The sequence below is a fragment of the Lampetra fluviatilis genome, chromosome 64 (genome assembly GCF_964198595.1).
Source record: "Lampetra fluviatilis chromosome 64, kcLamFluv1.1, whole genome shotgun sequence".
NCBI lineage: Eukaryota > Metazoa > Chordata > Hyperoartia > Petromyzontiformes > Petromyzontidae > Lampetra > Lampetra fluviatilis.
In genome coordinates, this window is record NC_136338.1 from 969,035 (window position 1) to 989,743 (window position 20,709).

At 56.8% G+C, this 20,709-nt stretch overlaps 1 protein-coding gene across 1 annotated transcript in view; it reads right to left on the bottom strand.

Moving 5' to 3' along the window:
• LOC144951892 (von Willebrand factor-like) overlaps window positions 1-16,131 on the bottom strand; it is an 84,353-nt gene extending 68,222 nt beyond the window's left edge. Inside the window, 5 exon segments of the mRNA XM_078882238.1 lie at window positions 2,562-2,848; window positions 4,130-4,235; window positions 4,901-5,044; window positions 15,180-15,231; window positions 16,005-16,131. Of these exon segments, the coding sequence (XP_078738364.1) occupies window positions 2,562-2,848; window positions 4,130-4,235; window positions 4,901-5,044; window positions 15,180-15,231; window positions 16,005-16,013 (598 nt within the window). The 5' untranslated portion in view covers window positions 16,014-16,131.
• Window positions 16,132-20,709: the final 4,578 nt, after the last annotated feature.

The window sequence follows — 20,709 nt, forward strand, 5'->3', positions numbered from 1 at the left end:
AGGGGGGCACGGGGAGGGGGGTACGGGGAGGGGGGCACGGGGAGGGGGGCACGGGGAGGGGGGCACGGGGAGGGGGGCACGGGGAGGGGGGTACGGGGAGGGGGACAAGGGGAGGGGGGCACGGGGAGGGGGGCACGGGGAGGGGGGTACGGGGAGGGGGACAAGGGGAGGGGGGCACGGGGAGGGGGGCACGGGGAGGGGGGCACGGGGAGGGGGGTACGGGGAGGGGGGCACGGGGAGGGGGGCAAGGGGAGGGGGGCACGGGGAGGGGGGCAAGGGGAGGGAGGCACGGGGAGGGGGGGGCACGGGGAGGGGGGCACGGGAAGGAGGGCACAGGAAGGGGGGCACGGGGAGGGGGGGGGCACGGGGAGGGAGGGGGGCAAGAAGTGAGGTACACTAAAGGTACAGACACAGTCAGGGGGGTGAGTGTTGATGTGTAAACAGACACGGATATCCAAGTCACATGGGCAATGTTCGTCTATATGGCCATTGTTAGTCTATATGGGCAATGTTAGTCTATATGGATAATGTTAGTCTATTTCGGTAATGTTAGTCTATGGGCAATGTTAGTCGATGGGCATTGTTCGTCTCAATGGGCAATGTGTTTTTTTTCAATGTTTTTATTACAAAAAAGATTGCGGGGCCACGGCATGCCCACGCCTAGAGACCCACAGTAGCAGGACACAAACACATCCGCGGAGATCCACTGGGGCGCAGGGGAACGACGCGGAATGGGAAGGAACGAAGGGAAGTAGTGGGGGCGTGGGGGGGGGACCTGTGGGAACCTCCGCCAGAGGGGGACATCAAAGGCTTTGGACAATGATAGCCCATGGGCAGTACTTAGTCTATGGGCAGTGTTGAGTCTATGGGCAGTGCTGAGTCTATGGGTAGTGTTGAGTCTATGAGCAGTGTTGAGTCTATGAGCAGTGCTGAGTCTATGGGCAGTGCTGAGTCTATGGGCAGTGTTGAGTCTATGGGCAGTGCTGAGTCTATGGGCAGTGTTGAGTCTATGGGCAGTGTTGAGTCTATGGGTAGTGTTGAGTCTATGGGTAGTGTTGAGTCTATGAGCAGTGTTGAGTCTATGAGCAGTGCTGAGTCTATGGGCAGTGCTGAGTCTATGGGCAGTGTTGAGTCTATGGGCAGTGCTGAGTCTATGGGCAGTGTTGAGTCTATGGGCAGTGTTGAGTCTATGGGTAGTGTTGAGTCTATGGGCAGTGTGAGTCTATGGGCAGTGCTGAGTCTATGGGCAGTGTTGAGTCTATGGGCAGTGCTGAGTCTATGGGCAGTGTTGAGTCTATGGGTAGTGTTGAGTCTATGGGCAGTGTGAGTCTATGGGCAGTGCTGAGTCTATGGGCAGTGTTGAGTCTATGGGCAGTGCTGAGTCTATGGGCAGTGTTGAGTCTATGGACAGTGTTGAGTCTATGGGCAGTGCTGAGTCTATGGGCAGTGCTGAGTCTATGGGCAGTGTTGAGTCTATGGACAGTGTTGAGTCTATGGGTAGTGTTGAGTCTATGGGCAGTGCTGAGTCTATGGGTAGTGTTGAGTCTATGAGCAGTGTTGAGTCTATGAGCAGTGCTGAGTCTATGGGCAGTGCTGAGTCTATGGGCAGTGTTGAGTCTATGGACAGTGTTGAGTCTATGGGCAGTGCTGAGTCTATGGGCAGTGCTGAGTCTATGGGCAGTGCTGAGTCTATGGTGCAGTGTTGAGTCTATGGTGCAGTGTTGAGTCTATGGGCAGTGTTGAGTCTATGGGCAGTGCTGAGTCTATGCCATAGACTCAGCACTGCCCATAGACTCAACACTGCCCATATACTCTATGGGCAGTGTTGAGTCTATGGACAGTGTTGAGTCTATGGGCAGTGCTGAGTCTATGGGCAGTGCTGAGTCTATGGGCAGTGCTGAGTCTATGGGCAGTGTTGAGTCTATGGACAGTGTTGAGTCTATGGGCAGTGCTGAGTCTATGGGCAGTGCTGAGTCTATGAGCAGTGTTGAGTCTATGGGCAGTGTTGAGTCTATGGTGCAGTGTTGAGCCTATGGGCAGTGTTGAGTCTATGGGCAGTGCTGAGTCTATGGGCAGTGCTGAGTCTATGGGCAGTGTTGAGCCTATGGGCAGTGCTGAGTCTATGGGCAGTGTTGAGCCTATGGGCAGTGTTGAGTCTATGGTGCAGTGTTGAGTCTATGGGCAGTGCTGAGTCTATGGGCAGTGCTGAGTCTATGGGCAGTGTTGAGTCTATGGGCAGTGCTGAGTCTATGGTGCAGTGTTGAGTCTATGGTGCAGTGTTGAGCCTATGGGCAGTGTTGAGTCTATGGTGCAGTGTTGAGTCTATGGTGCAGTGTTGAGCCTATGGGCAGTGTTGAGTCTATGGTGCAGTGTTGAGTCTTTGGGCAGTGCTGAGTTTATGGGCAGTGTTGAGTCGCCATCGTCATCATCATCGTCATCATTGTCGTCGTCATTGTCCTCATCATCGTCATCATCATCATCATTGTCGTCATCGTCGTGGTCATCGTGGTCATCATCATCGTCATCATCGTCGTCGTCGCCCTGCGGGGCCCGGCCCCCACCTTCCTGCGTGCGCAGGTCGTCGTAGGCCCGCCCGTTGCCGTCCCCGCACAGGCCGCACGTGGCGTTGGCGAGCCGCGGAGCCAGCAGCAGCGACAGCGTCGGCCTCCCCGGGCCCCTCGCATCCTCTTCCTCCATCCCCTCCTCCTCCTCCTCCACCCCCTGGACGGACGTGACCCTGGTGCCCGTCTCCAGGTGCGCGCTCACGCCCAGCGCGTCGCTGTGCAGCAGCAAGCCGCCGCCTCGCCTCTCCACGAACACCCCCGAGGCGGCCAGAGGCACGGGGGACCTGGGGAGTCGGTGGTGGTGGTGGTAGTGGCGGTGGTGGTGGTGGTGGCGATGGTGGTGGTGGATGATGGGTCAGGGGGGAGAGGGGGAGGTCAGGACCACGGGGTCGCCGTGGCTACGGCGTAGCGATGGGAGTTCCACGATGGGTCCAGCTGATGAAAGTGTCCGTCGTCGTAACAGAGAAGAGACTGCAGCCCGTGCTGACGATGATGAAGCCGGACGAGACCTGTGTCTTTGTCCCACTGACGCTGCCCGTTGGGATGGTGGACTGTGCTGATGAGTCCCGATGGGGATGAAGCCGGATTATAGTTGTGTGTCTGCTCCACTCTGGAGTCGGTGGTTCTGAACGACACCGCACGTTCAGTTCTTTTCATCTGGTGGTCTGGACAAGGCTGTGTGAGTGACCATGGGTGTGTGTGGGTGAGCGGTGGTGTAGCGGTTAGCGCTACGCTGCGCTACGAACCTGGAGACCCGGGTTCGATTCCCGCTCACGGCCAACACCGGTGACGATTATCTGAACCGGTCCTGGGCCTCTCCTAGGTCGACTCGGCCTCAAATGAGTACCTGGTGTGGTGTGTAAACATCGCCACTGGGGAGACAAAGACAGCCGGGCGTGGTGTTGGCCACCCCCTCGTGTTCCGTGCCGGCCTTCATAGGTGCTACTCGCTAATAGCACTTGCCCCTACAATCTGTTACAGGCTACACGGGGGATCTTTATCTTTGTTTTTTGTAGGTAGGTGTGTGGGTGAGCGAGCGAGCGAGTCGGTGGTTCCAAAGGACAACACGACCACACCTTCAGTTCCTTTGAGCTGGTGGTTTGGACAAGGCTGATAGCTTTTGTACACGCAATGCGGCACACTGTGTGTGTGCGTGTGTGTGCGTGCGTGTGTGTGCCCGTGTGTGTGTGCGTGTGTGCGTGTGTGTGTGCGTGTGTGCGTGCGTGCGTGTGTGTGTGCGTGCGTGTGTGTACGTGTGCGCGTGTGTGTGCGTGTGTGTGTGCGTGTGCGCGTGTGTGTGTGTGCGTGTGCGTCTTGTTCACTGCGCTCGTGCCAGTCAGGACCAACATCATCGGAACCTGCTGCTGACGACCCGTTTGCTGCTGATGATGACTGACAATGCTGATGCTGCTGTTAATGATGATGATGATTTTGATGACGCTGATACTGCTGATGATGACGATGACTGACAATGCTGATGCTGTTGATGATGACGACTCTGACGATGCTGATGGACGCTAATGATGCTGCTGCTGCTGCTGCTGATGATGATGATGACATCTCACGCGTGTCCGTCCAGGATGCAGGTTCCATTGGTGAAGAGTTGCAGCTCCAGGGCCTGGGCCGGAACGTAGAGCGAAAATCCACGCGCCTCTCCATCCTCGTAGCTCGCTGAGGCGGGGAGAGAGGCGGGAGAGAGAGAGTCGGGGAGAGAGAGAAGCGGGAGAGAGAGGCGGGAGAGCGACGATATTGTGGGCCGACTCCTCTTGCGAACGACGTCACGAGGATCTTTAACGTCCCCACCGCAGCTAAGCGGACGGTGCGCGGTCGCGTCACCGCGGGTTACCGCGTCACCGTGGGTTACCGCGTCACCGTGGGTTACCGCCGGTTACCCGAACTCGTCATTAGCCCCTTGGCCCTGCTTGGCCCCAGGGCCAGATTCTCAGACGTCTCGCGATCGGCAGCAGCCTCTCGCGGTTCGGTTCCGGCTCGGTCAGCCCCCCCGGTGGTTGAAAAAGAAAAGAAACCTCAACCCCATACCGGGCTGGCACGGTTCGGGTGCGCCTGTGGAAATGCACGTGCGTGCGTGTGTGCATGCGTGCGTGTATGCGTGTGTGCGTGCGTGCGAGCGTGTGTGTGTGCGTGTATGTGTGCGTGCATGTGTGCGTGCGTGTGCGTCTGTGCGTGCGAGCGTGTGTGCGTGTGTGTGTGCGTGCGAGCGTGTATGCGTGTGTGCGTGTATGCGTGTGTGCGTGTGTGCGAGTGCGTGTGTGCGTGCGTGTGTGCGTGTGTGCATGTGTGCGTGCATGTGTGCGTGCGTGCGAGCCAGCGCTCACCCAGCAGGGAGAAGGAATTCCCCGCGCAGTCTCCCGCCAGCTGGTAGCTGCACACCCCGGAGAAGTCGTACACGCTGCCGTCGAACGTGTGGACCCAACCGGGGCCGAACAGGCTGCACCGCACGGGCCGCTCGTCACCTTCTCCTGCGCAAAACACAAAGTTCCCCGTGTAGCCTCAACAGACTGCTGGGGCAAGTGCTGTTCGTAGCGAAGAGCGGCGCCTATGAAGGCCGGCACTGTGGCGCACGGATGGGGGTGGGTTGGCCAGCATCACGCCCGGCCGCCTTTGTCTCCTGCACCGTCATCATCAGCAGCGGCAGCAGCATCATCGGCACCCAGCATCAGGAGCAGCAGCATCGTCACGAGGAAATGCGAGAGTGGATGTATGCACTTTCGTATCGTGCGTAGTCAACCGAGCTCATCGGAGGTGTGCGGCTAGGACAGGGGTCGGCAACCTACGGCTCCGGAGCCGCATGCGGCTCTTTACGGGCTGCTTCTTGACGATATGTACGTGAGTACAGTATGTACAGTATGTACTCAGATGCATTGCGGCTCTTGAAATACTGAATTTTGTACCGAATTGGAAAGAAATGGCTCTTCTTGTTATTTTGGTTGCCGACCCCTGGGCTAGGAGAACAAACTGAACACAACAACAACTCGCCGTTGTAAAAAAAATAGTTTGACAATCTTGATGATTGAAAAGTGCTGAGCAATCACGGAAGTAAAAGAGCATGTCGGAGGATGAGGAGGTGGAGGAGGGACAAGAGGAGAGAGCTGGGGATGAAGGAAGAAGCTGTGGATAGAGAGGAGAGAGCTGTGGGTGAAGGAGGGAGCTGTGGATGAAGGAGAGAGCTGGGGATGAAGGAAGGAGCTGTGGATAGAGAGGAGAGAGCTGTGGGTGAAGGAGGGAGCTGTGGATGAAGGAGAGAGCTGGGGATGAAGGAAGGAGCTGTGGATAGAGAGGAGAGAGCTGTGGGTGAAGGAGGGAGCTGTGGATGAAGGAGAGAGCTGTGGATGAAGGAGGGAGCTGTGGGTGAAGGAGGGAGCTGTGGGTGAAGGAGGGAGCTGTGGATGAAGGAGAGAGCTGTGGATGAAGGAGGGAGCTGTGGGTGAAGGAGGGAGCTGTGGATGAAGGAGAGAGCTGTGGGTGAAGGAGGGAGCTGTGGATAGAGAGGAGAGAGCTGTGGGTGAAGGAGGGAGCTGTGGATGAAGGAGAGAGCTGTGGATGAAGGAGGGAGCTGTGGGTGAAGGAGGGAGCTGTGGGTGAAGGAGGGAGCTGTGGATGAAGGAGGGAGCTGTGGGTGAAGGAGGGAGCTGTGGATGAAGGAGGGAGCTGTGGGTGAAGGAGGGAGCTGTGGATGAAGGAGAGAGCTGTGGGTGAAGGAGGGAGCTGTGGGTGAAGGAGGGAGCTGTGGATGAAGGAGGGAGCTGTGGATGAAGGAGAGAGCTGTGGATGAAGGAGGGAGCTGTGGATGAAGGAGAGAGCTGTGGGTGAAGGAGGGAGCTGTGGGTGAAGGAGAGAGCTGTGGATGAAGGAGGGAGCTGTGGGTGAAGGAGGGAGCTGTGGATGAAGGAGGGAGCTGTGGATGAAGGAGGGAGCTGTGGATGAAGGAGGGAGCTGTGGGTGAAGGAGGGAGCTGTGGGTGAAGGAGGGAGCTGTGGGTGAAGGAGGGAGCTGTGGATGAAGGAGGGAGCTGTGGATGAAGGAGGGAGCTGTGGATGAAGGAGAGAGCTGTGGATGAAGGAGGGAGCTGTGGATGAAGGAGGGAGCTGTGGGTGAAGGAGGGAGCTGTGGATGAAGGAGGGAGCTGTGAGTGAAGGAGGGAGCTGTGGATGAAGGAGGGAGCTGTGGGTGAAGGAGAGAGCTGTGGATGGAGGAGGGAGCTGTGGGTGAAGGAGGGAGCTGTGGATGAGGGACGTGGAACCAACGGACCGTAAACCGTTCCTGTCTCTGCGTGTTGGCGGGGAGAGTGTCAGCTGCACGGTCATTGCTACGTTCGAAAAACGACAAGTGTTGATGACTCGCTGGCAAGGGAGGCGAGGGAGGGAGACAAGGGAGGGATGGAGGCGAGGGAGGGAAGGAGGGGGGTGAGGGAGGGAGGGAGGCCAGGGAGGGGGGCGAGGGAGGGGGGCGAGGGAAGGAGGGAGGGGAGGGAGGGGGGCGAGGGAGGGAGGGATGGAGGCGAGGGAGGGGGGCGAGGGAGGGAGGGGGGCGAGGGAGGGAGGGGGGCGAGGGAAGGAGGGAGGGGAGGGAGGGGGGCGAGGGAGGGATGGAGGCGAGGGAGGGGGGCGAGGGAGGGGGGCGAGGGAGGGAGGGGGCGAGGGAGGGAGAGGGGCGAGGGAGGGAGGGGGGCGAGGGAGGGAGGGGGGCGAGGGAGGGGGGCGAGGGAGGGAGGGGGGCGAGGGAGGCGAGGGAGGGAGGCGAGGGAGGGGGGCGAGGGAGGGGGGCGAGGGAGGGAGGGGGGCGAGGGAGGCGAGGGAGGGAGGCGAGGGAGGGGGCGAGGGAGGGAGGCGAGGGAGGGAGGGAGGGAGGGGGGCGAGTATTTTGGTTGGGTTCGGGGTCACCACGGCGCAGTTGCCGGATGCGCGCTGCTTCGTGTGGCGCCACGCAGGGAGGAGGAGGTGGAGGAGGTGGAGGGCGGTGTGCGTGGGGCAGGGTGCCCGGAGCGCGGGTGGTGGTGGTGGTGGTGCTGTTGTTGCTGCTGCTGCTGTTGTTGCTGCTGCTGCTGTTTTGTCTTCGTGCCAGTGAGTCACAGTCCCTATGGCTCGCGGGAATTCCTGTTCCAGGGGCAGAGACCTCTTCCCACCACCCCACCCATCCCGACATCCACCACCACGACCAGCCCTGCCCCCACGTCTTACTGGACATCTTAAAAGCTCATCGAATTCCTCCAGTATGGATACATATCCTGATTTTTCTTCGTCTTCCCTTTGTCACGATGACAATGGCCAGGCAATGCTCGGGCATCGTCATCATTGTTGTCATCATCGTCGTCGTCGTCATCATCGTTATCATCATCGTTGTCATCATCATCGTCATCATCATCGGTGTCATCATGGGCATCATCATCGTCATCATCATCGGTGTCATCATCATCATTGTCATCATCGTTATCATCACCGTCATCATCGTCGTCATCATCATCGGTGTCATCATCATCATCGGCATCATCGTTGTCATCATCATCATCGGCATCATCGTTGTCATCATCATCATCATCGGTGTCACATCATCGGCATCGTCATCATCATCATCATCGTCATCATCATTGACATCATCATCGCCGTCGTATTAATTGTTGTCATCATCATCAGAGATGAGCAGCTACCAATAACATCAGCAGTGTGATCGTGATGATGATGTTGATGACGATGATATTGTTGAGTGGTAATTGTCGGTGGGCGACATCACCGTCATCACCGTCATCATCACCGTCATCACATGCATCATCACATTCATCATCATGATCACCATCATCATCACCGTCATCACATGCATCATCACATTCATCATCATGATCACCGTCATCATCATCACCGTCATGATCATCATCACCGTCATCATCATCACTGTCATCATCACCGTCATCACATGCATCATCACCGTCATCATCATGATCACCGTCATCATCACCGTCATCATCATCACTGTCATCATCACCGTAATCATCACCCTCATCACAGTACCGCCTGGATCTCTGTGTCATTCAGGAGGTCCGGTGGACCGGCTCTGGCTCCTGCCACCATGAGAGGTGGACAGTCCTCTACTCGGGGCAGGAGACTTTCAAACAACAGGGTGTGGCTCTTTTTCTGAATAAGAGAATGAATGGGGGCGTGGCAGCGTGGCGGTGAGGTGTGGGAAGCTGTAAGCCCCAGGATACTTTGGGCTCACCTTCCCATGAACCGGAGGCGAGGAGTGGTGGTCGTGGTTACTTATGCCCCCACCGAAGACGAACATCCGTGGAGGGATGCAGGCAAGGCCGATGAGTCAGATGCCTTCTATGACCTCCTGTCACAGGTGCTGGTTAAAGTGTACCCGGGGAATTTCCATTTGGTACAGATATAATGGGAGGCTGATCGATGCCCGAGTGCAGTCAAGGAATGGCTCCCTATTGGTCAACCACGTTATGTATGCCGATGAGTTGGTAATTGCTGCTCATTGACACAACTCCCGATCGGTGATGGGGCAGTTGTGGAGAGAGTGGAGAGTTTCCCATACCTGTGTAGGGGTGTTACGGAGGGGCTGTGTACAATGGGATCAGATGGGAAAGAAACACAGTGGGCGTGGCTATGTCGGTGCACGGGCAGGCGCTCCCAGCGACGTCCGCATCGGGCAGCCTGGGGGGCTGACTCGGAGCTGGGATCCCGCGGGGCCCCACCCCTCAGCGGGGGGTTTGGTATAAAAGGGGATGAGCCGGAGGGCTCGGGGAGATATGTTAAGCTAAACCAGTGAAGACCGAAGATCGTCCAGATAGAGCCCTGGACTCCCCTGGGTCGCCGCCCTTGTCAGGGCCGCGCAGGACCGAGCCAGCGGCGTGGTCCCGAGAGCCAGAGCCGGTGCTCTTGTCAGAGCTGGTCTGGGACTCTGGGTACCGTAAGCCCGACTTACCAGTGTCGGGCCAGATAGCCTCCCCTAGCCCGTTAGTGGAGGACTAGGAGGTAGGTCAGGCATAGCTAGCAAGTGTATCCCCAGCTAGCCGGGTGAGGGGGCCGATACCCCCTCCAGTGTTGTATGTCCGTGATTGTGCCAACTGACGCGGAATAAATACGTGTGCCTCCAACCCCGGCGTCCAAGAGTCCTCAACGATATTACACCTGGGCAGTGTGCTCATGACCGGCTCCGGTTTAACAGCAGAGGTCTCACTCCGAATCAGTCGAGCGGCAATATCTTTTCATCGGTTGCGTAACGCTGTGTGGGAGCTACCTGGTCTGTCGCTCCGCACGAAGCCTCAGGTCTTCTCGGCCACGGTCATTCCCTCCCTTCTCTACGCTTGCGAAACGTGGACCCCCCTAATGGAATATCTCCGCCGGTTAGAAACATTTAGGCTGGCCTGACTACGATCAATCCTGGGTTTAACCAGGCTAGATTGTGTGAGGAGCTCACAAATCCTTGAAAGATATGGGCAAAGTCCCATCGGTGAGCTCCTCCGGCAGGCAAGGCTGTGTTGGCTGGGTCATGTAGCCCACATGCCCAGCCACCGCTTGCCTAAACAGCTTTTGTTCGGCCGGATAGAGGGGGCTAAACAAGTGTGGCACGGGCTAAAGAAGAGATGGAGTGTGGTACAGGAGGACGTGGAGCTGAGTGGACTTGCCAATGACTGGTACCAGCGGTGTCAAGATCGGCCTCTGTGGAGGAGGCTCGTGAAGGACGCTACTGGGCAGTTGGAGGCAGTCGCCCTCCAACAACAACGGAGGGCGGAGGAGCGACGCTCACAACAACGAGCGGAGCGCCGGGTGGCTAAAGCACAGCAAGTTGGTACAGTAGGGGGCACAGGTGGTGCATCAGCCAGTCATCTCAGTCAGTCGACCCGTGGCACCTGGGTCTGCCCCGTGACCTCCTGCCGGCGGGCGTTCGACACTTCACGTGGCCTCAAGGTGCACATGGCCTGGCACAAGCGTCGTGGTGACGTCACCGCCACTTAGTGGCGAATGGCGGTTGTTATGTGAGTGTTTGAGTGACTGAGTGTATGAGTGTGTGTGAGTGAGTGTGTGAGTGTGTGACTGTGTGCGTCAGTGTGTGAGTGAGTGTCTAAGTGAGTGGGGAGCGGTAGTGTAGTGGTTAGCGCTGCGCTGTGAACCCTGGGATCCGGGTTGGATTCCCGCTCACGGACACCAACGCCAGTGACGATTATCCGAACCGGTCCTGGGTCTCCCCTAGGTCTACTCAGCCTCAAATGAGTACCTGGTACGGTGTGTAACGTCGCCACTGGAGAGACAAAGGCGGCCAGGCGTGGTGCTGGTCACCCACCCCTTCTGTACCGTTCCGGCCTTCAAAGGTGCTCGCTAACAGCACTTGCCCCAACAGACTGTTCAGGCTATGCGGGGGACCTTTGTCTTTGTGTGCGTTATTGAGGACCGAGCATGAATTGAAACTTGGTAAAGATAAATAGACAGAGCGACAACTGACAAAGGCCCCCCGTGTAGCCTACGTGGACTGTTGAGCCAAGTGCTGATAGCGAACACCAACTTTTGCCAACACAGACGCAGACAAACCAGATACAAAGACGAAAATCCCCCGTATAGCCTCTAAAATACTGTTGGGGCAAGTGCTGTTGGCAAGTAGCACCTATGAAAGCCAACATGCACACACAGACAAGACATTTGCCAAGGTAAAGCATCCCCATAAAAAAATACGTAACAGACTGTTGGGGCAAGTGCTGTTCGCTAGCGCCTGTTCAGACCGGCACGGCACACGCGGGGTGGTGGTGGTGATGGTGGGGGTGGTGGTGGTGATGGTGGGGGGGGGGCAGCACCACGACCGCCCGGCAGCCTTTGTCTCCCCAGTGATGACGTTTGACACACTTCACCAGCTACTCATTTGAGGCTGAGTCAAACCAAGTGGAGGCGCAGGACCGATTCAAATGTTGACTGTCACTCTTGTTGTTGTTGGTTGGTGGTGGTGGTGGGGGTGGTAGTGGTGATGGTGGTGGTGATGGTGGGGGTGGTGGTGATGGTGGTGGTGGTGATGGCGGTGGTGATGGTGGTAGTGATGGTGGTGGTGGTGATGATGGTGGTGATGGTGGTGGTGGTGGGGGTGATGGTGGTGGGGGTGGTGATAGTGGTGGTGGTGATGGTGGCGGTGGTGGTGGTGGTGATGGTGATGGTGGTGGTGGTGATGGTGGTGGTGGTGATGGTGGTGGTGATGGTGGTGATGGTGGTGGTGGTGATGGTGGTGGTGATGGTGGTGGTGGTGGTGGTGATGGTGGTGATGGTGGTGATGGTGGGGGTGGTGGTGATGGTGGTGGTGATGGCGGTGGTGATGGTGGTAGTGATGGTGGTGGTGGTGATGATGGTGGTGATGGTGGTGGTGGGGGTGATTGTGGTGGGGGTGGTGATAGTGGTGGTGGTGATGGTGGCGGTGGTGGTGGTGGTGATGGTGGTGGTGATGGTGGTGGTGGTGGTGATGGTGGTGATGGTGGTGGTGGTGATGGTGGTGGTGATGGTGGTGATGGTGGTGGTGGTGGTAGTGATGGTGGTGGTGATGGTGGTGGTGGTGGTGATGGTGGTGATGGTGGTGATGGTGGGGGTGGTGGTGATGGTGGTGGTGATGGCGGTGGTGATGGTGGTAGTGATGGTGGTGGTGGTGATGATGGTGGTGATGGTGGTGGTGGTGGGGGTGATGGTGGTGGGGGTGGTGATAGTGGTGGTGGTGATGGTGGCGGTGGTGGTGATGATGATGGTGGTGGTGGTGATGGTGGTGGTGATGATGGTGGTGATGGTGGTGGTGTTGGTGGTGGGGGGTGGTGATGGTGGTGGTGGTGGTGGTGATGGTGGTGGTGGGGGTGATGGTGGTGGGGGTGGTGATAGTGGTGGTGGTGATGGTGGCGGTGGTGGTGATGATGATGGGGGTGGTGATGATGGGGGTGGTGATGGTGGTGGTGATGATGGTGGTGATGGTGGTGGTGGTGATGGTGGTGGTGATGATGATGGTGGTGATGGTGGGGGTGGTGGTGATGGTGGTGGTGGTAGTGATGGTGGTGGTGATGGTGGTGGTGGTGGTGATGGTGGTGATGGTGGTGATGGTGGGGGTGGTGGGGGTGGTAGTGGTGATGGTGGTGGTGGTGATGATGGTGGTGGTGATGGTGGGGGTGGTGGTGATGGTGGTGGTGGTGATGGCGGTGGTGATGGTGGTAGTGATGGTGGTGGTGGTGATGATGGTGGTGATGGTGGTGGTGGTGGGGGTGATGGTGGTGGGGGTGGTGATAGTGGTGGTGGTGATGGTGGCGGTGGTGGTGGTGGTGATGGTGATGGTGGTGGTGGTGATGGTGGTGGTGGTGATGGTGGTGGTGATGGTGGTGATGGTGGTGGTGGTGATGGTGGTGGTGATGGTGGTGGTGGTGGTGGTGATGGTGGTGATGGTGGTGATGGTGGGGGTGGTGGTGATGGTGGTGGTGATGGCGGTGGTGATGGTGGTAGTGATGGTGGTGGTGGTGATGATGGTGGTGATGGTGGTGGTGGGGGTGATTGTGGTGGGGGTGGTGATAGTGGTGGTGGTGATGGTGGCGGTGGTGGTGGTGGTGATGGTGGTGGTGATGGTGGTGGTGGTGGTGATGGTGGTGATGGTGGTGGTGGTGATGGTGGTGGTGATGGTGGTGATGGTGGTGGTGGTGGTAGTGATGGTGGTGGTGATGGTGGTGGTGGTGGTGATGGTGGTGATGGTGGTGATGGTGGGGGTGGTGGTGATGGTGGTGGTGATGGCGGTGGTGATGGTGGTAGTGATGGTGGTGGTGGTGATGATGGTGGTGATGGTGGTGGTGGTGGGGGTGATGGTGGTGGGGGTGGTGATAGTGGTGGTGGTGATGGTGGCGGTGGTGGTGATGATGATGGTGGTGGTGGTGATGGTGGTGGTGATGATGGTGGTGATGGTGGTGGTGTTGGTGGTGGGGGTGGTGATGGTGGTGGTGGTGGTGGTGATGGTGGTGGTGGGGGTGATGGTGGTGGGGGTGGTGATAGTGGTGGTGGTGATGGTGGCGGTGGTGGTGATGATGATGGGGGTGGTGATGATGGGGGTGGTGATGGTGGTGGTGATGATGGTGGTGATGGTGGTGGTGGTGATGGTGGTGGTGATGATGATGGTGGTGATGGTGGGGGTGGTGGTGATGGTGATGGTAGTAGTGATGGTGGTGGTGATGATGGTGGTGATGGTGGTGGTGATGGTGGTGATGGTGGTGGTGGGGGTGATGGTGGTGGGGGGTGGTGATAGTGGTGGTGGTGATGGTGGCGGTGGTGGTGATGATGATGGGGGTGGTGATGATGGGGGTGGTGATGGTGGTGGTGATGATGGTGGTGATGGTGGTGGTGGTGATGGTGGTGGTGATGATGATGGTGGTGATGGTGGGGGTGGTGGTGATGGTGATGGTAGTAGTGATGGTGGTGGTGATGATGGTGGTGATGGTGGTGGTGATGGTGGTAATGGTGGTGGTGGGGGTGGTGTTAGTGGTGGTGATGGTGGTGGTGGGGGTGGTGATGGTGGTAGTGGGGGTGGGGGTGGTGATAGTGGTGGTAGTGATGGTGGTGGTGGTGATGATGGTGGTGATGGTGGTGGTGGTGGTGGTGATGGTGGTGGTGGTGGTGGTGATGGTGGTGCTGATGGTGGTGGTGGTGGTGATGGTGGTGGTGGTGGTGGAGGTGATGGTGGTGGTGATGGTGGTGATGGTGGTGGTGGTGATGGTGGTGGTGATGGTGGTGGTGGTGGTGATGGTGGTGGTGGTCGTGAATTGGAATCGGGGTCTCTGGCCGTGGTCGTAGGGAGGCGTGCTAACAACTGCGCCACCGCTCCTCACGACGCGCTAACCGCTGCGCCACCGCTCCTCACGGCGACCCCGCAGGAGACGTAGCACACACACACAGAGGCACACCGACGCTGGGACACGTCGCACCACAGCAAGCGACTCGATCATTCTTTGACGCGTCCTCTCGATGCCTCCATTCATCCCGTTTCCGCGACGTGGTCATTGATAAAAAAAACGAACGCGAATTTCCATTCATAAAAACATATCCACGCGCGCGCACGCGCGCGCCAGCGAGCAGCACCCATTGACAAACAGTACACAGACAAAGATCCCCCGTGTAGCCTCTTTGGGGCAAGTGTTGTCAGCAAGCACCTATGAAGGCCAAAGATCGCGCGCCATGCCGGGCTTCATAGGCGCTGCTACTCGCTAACTACTCGCTAACAGCGCCTGCCCCAACAATCAGTGCAGGCTACACGGGGGATCTTTGTGTTTTGTGTGTGTGGGGAGCGGTGGTGTAGCGGTTAGCGCTACGCTGCGCTACGAACCCAGCGACCCGAGTTCGATTCCCATTCACGGCCAACCAACGCCAGTGACGATAATCTGAACCGATCCTGGGCATCCTCTAGGTCGACTCAGCCTCAAATGAGTACCTGGTGCGATGTGTAAACGTCGCCACTGGGGAGACAAAGGCGGTCAGGCGTGGTGCTGGCCACCCACCCCCTCGTGTGCCGTGCCGGCCTTCGTAGGTGCTACTCGCTAACAGCACTTGCCCCTACAGTCTGTTCAGGCTACACGGGGGATCTTTGTCTTTATCTTTATGAACTTACCTGGAATCTCGCTCGCCGCGGTGAGTAGAGCGAACAGGGCGATAGACACCAGCTGGGGAGAGAACACAACGCCGCGGGTTTCAGGTGTCAAGCTGGCCAGAGTGAGATGGTGAGTGAGTGAATGAGATGGTGAGTGAGTGGGATGGTGAGTGATTGAGATGGTGAGTGAGTGAGATGGTGAATGAGTGAGATGGTGTGTGAGTGAGTGAGTGGGATGGTGAGTGAGTGAGATGGTGAGTGAGTGAGTCAATGAGATGGTGAGTGAATGAAATGGTGAGTGATTGAGATGGTGAGTGAGATGGTGTGTGAGTGAGTGAGATGGTGAGTGAGTGAGTGAGATGGTGAGTGAGTGAGATGGTGAGATGGTGAGTGAGTGAGATGGTGAGATGGTGAGTGAGTGAGATGGTGAGTGAGTGAGATGGTGAGTGAGATGGTGAGATGGTGAGTGAGTGAGATGGTGAGTGAGTGAGATGGTGAGTGAGTGAGATGGTGAGATGGTGAGTGAGTGAGTGAGATGGTGAGTGAGTGAAATGGTGAGTGAGATGGTGAAATGGTGAGTAAGTGAGATGGTGAGTGAGTGAAATGGTGAGTGAATGAGTGAGATGGCGATTGAGTGAGTGAGATGGTGAGTGAGTGAGTGAGTGGGATGGTGAGTGAGTGAAATGGTGAGTGAGATGGTGAAATGGTGAGTTAGTGAGATGGTGAGTGAGTGAAATGGTGAGTGAATGAGTGAGATGGCGATTTAGTGAGTGAGATGGTGAGTGAGTGAGTGGGATGGTGTCACACCCACACACACTGAGTGTCACAGACGTGCCCTTCACATACCTTGGCCATGCCCTTGCCTACAGACGTTGTACCCGTGAGGGTGCCGCTGTTGATCGCCACCACCACCACCACCACCAGCACCACCAGCAGCACCACCAGCACCACCACCACCACCAGCAGCACCACCAGCACCACCACCAGCACCACCACCACCACCAGCACCAGCAGCACCACCACCACCAGCACCACCACCACCAGCAGCACCACCAGCACCACCACCAGCACCACCACCAGCACCACCAGCACCACCAGCAGCACCACCACCACCAGCAGCAGCAGCAGCTACCGCATTTGTACGGATCTAGAGGAGGAGGAGCTGGAGGGAGGAGGAGGGGGAGGAGGGGGAGGAGGGGGAGGAGGGGGAGGAGGGGGAGGAGGGATGAACAGCAGGAGTAGTAAAGAGGGGAGTGAGTGAGGAGTGAGTTGGGATTCTCCGAGTTCGTTTCTCACAGTTCGATTCTCACCCCGCTCTTTCCACTCAGGTGTAGCCCTGTGAGCCATTCGGCTCTTGAATCGGGTGCAACCGCAACAAACAAAAAACTAAAACATGAACAAAAACATCTTAAAGTGACTATGTGACTGAGTGCAAACAGAAAATCCAAGAAAAGACAGCAAAATGTTGCAGAAAAAAACACCGTACACCAACGCTGTGTGCAAAAATCCCAGTGGGATGCAAGTCAAACAACAACAACCACAAGACAACTTAGATTAAGGCCATCAGTCTAACTCTGTACTACAACAAACAAACATGGCCAAACCGAAAAACGCTTCGAAAATCACCAAATTAAAGCCATTAAAGCAATGAAACAGCAGTGATCATAGGAACTGTGACCGAATTTTCACAATAAACGACGTGAACAACATGTACCACCAAACAGCTGGCTGCATGAGTCACTCCACAACAGCAGTAGCAGCATCAGTCGGAGTGTCAACATTTTTCAATGCACATTTAAGACCATTATTGCCTGCAACAGAATGTTGCCAGACGACAAACTACAGACGACTTGTTGTTACTTGACCCGGTGAAGCCCCACTGAGCTACGACCTGGCTATCACACGTGGTAGCGCTACGACGCAGTGGCCCTTCTTCATCATCATCATCAGCATGGAAGTGTACAGCAGCAGCAGCAGCAGCCACAGGCTTGGTTCTTGATGTGGAGGAGAAGAACCGGAGGAGACAAATCCACGGAGTGACCACCACGGGGAGACAGGGAGAGAGAGACGCAGACTTCACGTACTCAGCAGTAGAAGCAGGTGTCGTTATGGTCGAACCCACGACCTCCTGTACACCAGGCGAGGTAGTTAACATCTCCTAGCCACCGCGGTGATGATGATGAGAGAGAGACGCAGACTCCACGTACACAGAAACAGCAGGCGTCGTCAGGGTCGGTATCGAACCCACGACCTCCTGTACACCAGGCGAGGCAGTCAACATCTCCTAGCCACCGCGGTGATGATGATGAGAGAGAGACGCAGACTCCACGTACTCAGCAGCAGCAGCAGGCGTCGTCAGGGTCGGGGTCGAACTCGCGGAGTGGCGGCGGCGGCGTTTTCGTTCGGCCATCGAATCAAAGACGGTGGCGGTCACCGCACCGTCGTCATCATCATCACCGTCGTAATCATCGTCATCATTATCACTGTCATCATCACCGTCATCATCACCGTCATCATCATCACCATCATCATCACCGTCGTCATCATCACCGTCGTCATCATCATCATTACCGTCGTCATCATCACCGTCGTCATCATCACCGTCATCATCACCGTCATCATCATCACCATCATCATCACCGTCGTCATCATCACCGTCATCATCATCATCACCGTCATCATCATCACCATCATCATCACCGTTATCATCATCATCACCGTCATCATCACCATCATCATCACCGTCGTCATCATCACCGTCATCATCATCATCACCGTCATCATCATCACCATCATCATCACCGTCATCATCATCATCACCGTCATCATCATCACCATCATCATCACCGTCATCATCATCATCACCGTCATCATCATCACCATCATCATCACCGTCGTCATCATCACCGTCATCATCATCATCACCGTCATCATCATCACCATCATCATCACCGTCATCATCATCACCATCATCATCACCGTCGTCACCGTCGTCATCACCATCATCATCACCGTCGTCATCATCACCGTCATCATCACCGTCATCATCACCATCATCATCACCGTCGTCATCATCACCGTCGTCACCGTCGTCATCACCATCATCATCACCGTCGTCATCATCACCGTCATCATCACCATCATCATCACCGTCGTCATCACCCTCGTCATCATCACCGTCGTCATCATCACCGTCGTCATCATCACCGTCGTCATCATCACCGTCGTCATCATCACCGTCGTCATCATCACCGTCGTCATCATCACCGTCGTCATCATCACCGTCGTCATCATCACCGTCGTCATCATCACCGTCATCATCATCATCACCGTCATCATCATCATCACCGTCATCATCATCACCATCATCATCACCGTCGTCATCATCACCGTCATCATCACCGTCGTCATCGTCGTCGTGTGGCGCTTTCAGATGCGCTGCTTCTGCGGGCCGTCTGGAACGCTCTTCCCTTCCGCCATTAGGAAACCACTGGGCAGCTACGCACTTTTAAATCATCATCATCATCTGGGTTGACAAACTCGTTTTTCCATAAATGTTGTTGTTGTGTTTAGTTTGTTGACCTCTGATTAGCACGGTTGGCTACGTACGGTGCTAAAGAAGTTAAAAAATATCCCTCTATATCCGTAGCAGACTGTAGGGGCAAGTGCTGTTAGCGAGCAGCACCTATGAAGGCCAGAACGGTACACGAGTGAGTGGGTGGCCAGCACCGCGCCCGGTCGCCTTTGTCTCCCCAGAGGCGATGTTTACGCACCGTACCAGGTACTCATTTGAGGCTGAGTCGACCTAGGGGAGACCCAGGACCGGTTCGGATAATCGTCACTGGCGTTGGTGGCCGTGAGCGGGAATCAAACTCTGGTCGCAAGGTTCGTAGCGCAGCGTAGCGCTAACCACTACGCCACCGCTCCCCACCAAAGAAAGTTCAGCACACACACGCACACACGCACACACACACACGCACACACACACACGCACACACACACGCACACACACACACACGCACACACACGCACACGCACACACACGCACACACACACACACGCACACACACACACACGCACACACACACACGCACACACACACACGCACACACGCACACACACACGCACACACAGGCACACACGCCTACGCACACACACACCGCGCCAGGTACTCTACTAATTTAGGGCTGAGTCGACCTAGGGGAGGCCCAGGAGCGGTTCAATTATTCGACACCGTTAATTTGTCCGTGCTAGCGGGAATCGATCCCGGGTCACTGGGTTCGCATCGCCTCGCGCTGCCCACTTTGCCCACCGCTCTCCAAGCCAGGACCACATCCACCACCACCAGCACTCAGCACTGTGGGGGGTGGGTGGGTTGGGGGAGCGGTGGCGCAGTGGTTAGCGCACTGCGCTACGAACCCGGTGACCCGGGATCGATTCCCGCTAGCACGGCCACCGACATCACTAACGGTTATCCGAACCGGTCGCAGGCCCTCCCCTAGGTCGACTCAGCCTCGAATGAGTGCCTGGTGCGAGGTGTGAAAAAAACCATCGGCACTGGGGAGACAAAGGCGGTCCGGGCATGGTGCTGACCACCTCACCCCATTGTGTGACGTTCACGGGCCTTCATATAGGCGCTGCTACTCGCTACCAGCACTTGCCCCAAACAAGTTGTGAAGGCTACACGGGGGATCTTTGTCTCTGGCGAGGAATGTTTGTGTGTGTTGGTGTCAGGCGTTGAGTGTGTTTAAGTGTTCCCCGTTAATTATGTTCCAGCGGTGAGAATGGTCGGAAGGAAATGGCATTTTCGGAATGGTGGTTGGGGTGGGGGGAGCCTTGTGGGCTGTCTGCTGGTCACCCATCTCGCTCGCTCGAACAAGCGCCCGAACGAGTTCCCAGCCTCGGCGGGGTTCGGCGTCGAACCTGGCACGTGGCGGATGATCCCAGCAGCACAAATGGATAGCGAATGAAAAAAATTCAGTTACTGTGCAATTTCTAAAATGTGTGTTTTAATATTTACGTGTTTTTTTTTACTTCACTGAGGGCCCTTACAGGCACCGCACAATCTTCGTCCGGCATGGAAGCGTCGCGATGCCGCGGAGTCAATCACCTCCGCTGAGAATCGTCAGAACGCTCGTTGAGACCGGACACGAGGAATCCGATGAGCGATGAAGCTCTTGTCCACGCACGGGCGGTGCCGAATCCACTTTCACTCCCCCCCCCCACCGTCCCCCCATACTACCCCCCACCATTCCCCCACCCTCCCCCCACTCTACCCCCCACTCTACCCCACACCCTCCCCCCACCCTACCCCCCACCAGAGGCGTAGCGAGGGGGGGGCAGGGGGGTACATATGTCCCAGGGCGCCAAGGTAAAGGGGCGCCAAAATGAGGCTTACAACGTTACATTATAACGTATTGCGGCGGGCGCGGCAGCCTGAAACGACTGCACAAATCTACACCTCAACCTAAAAGTTTATATATCCCGCCACACACAGCCTACATGTCATGTAATTACATTTTGGTACGCCTATTAAGAACTTACATGGAAG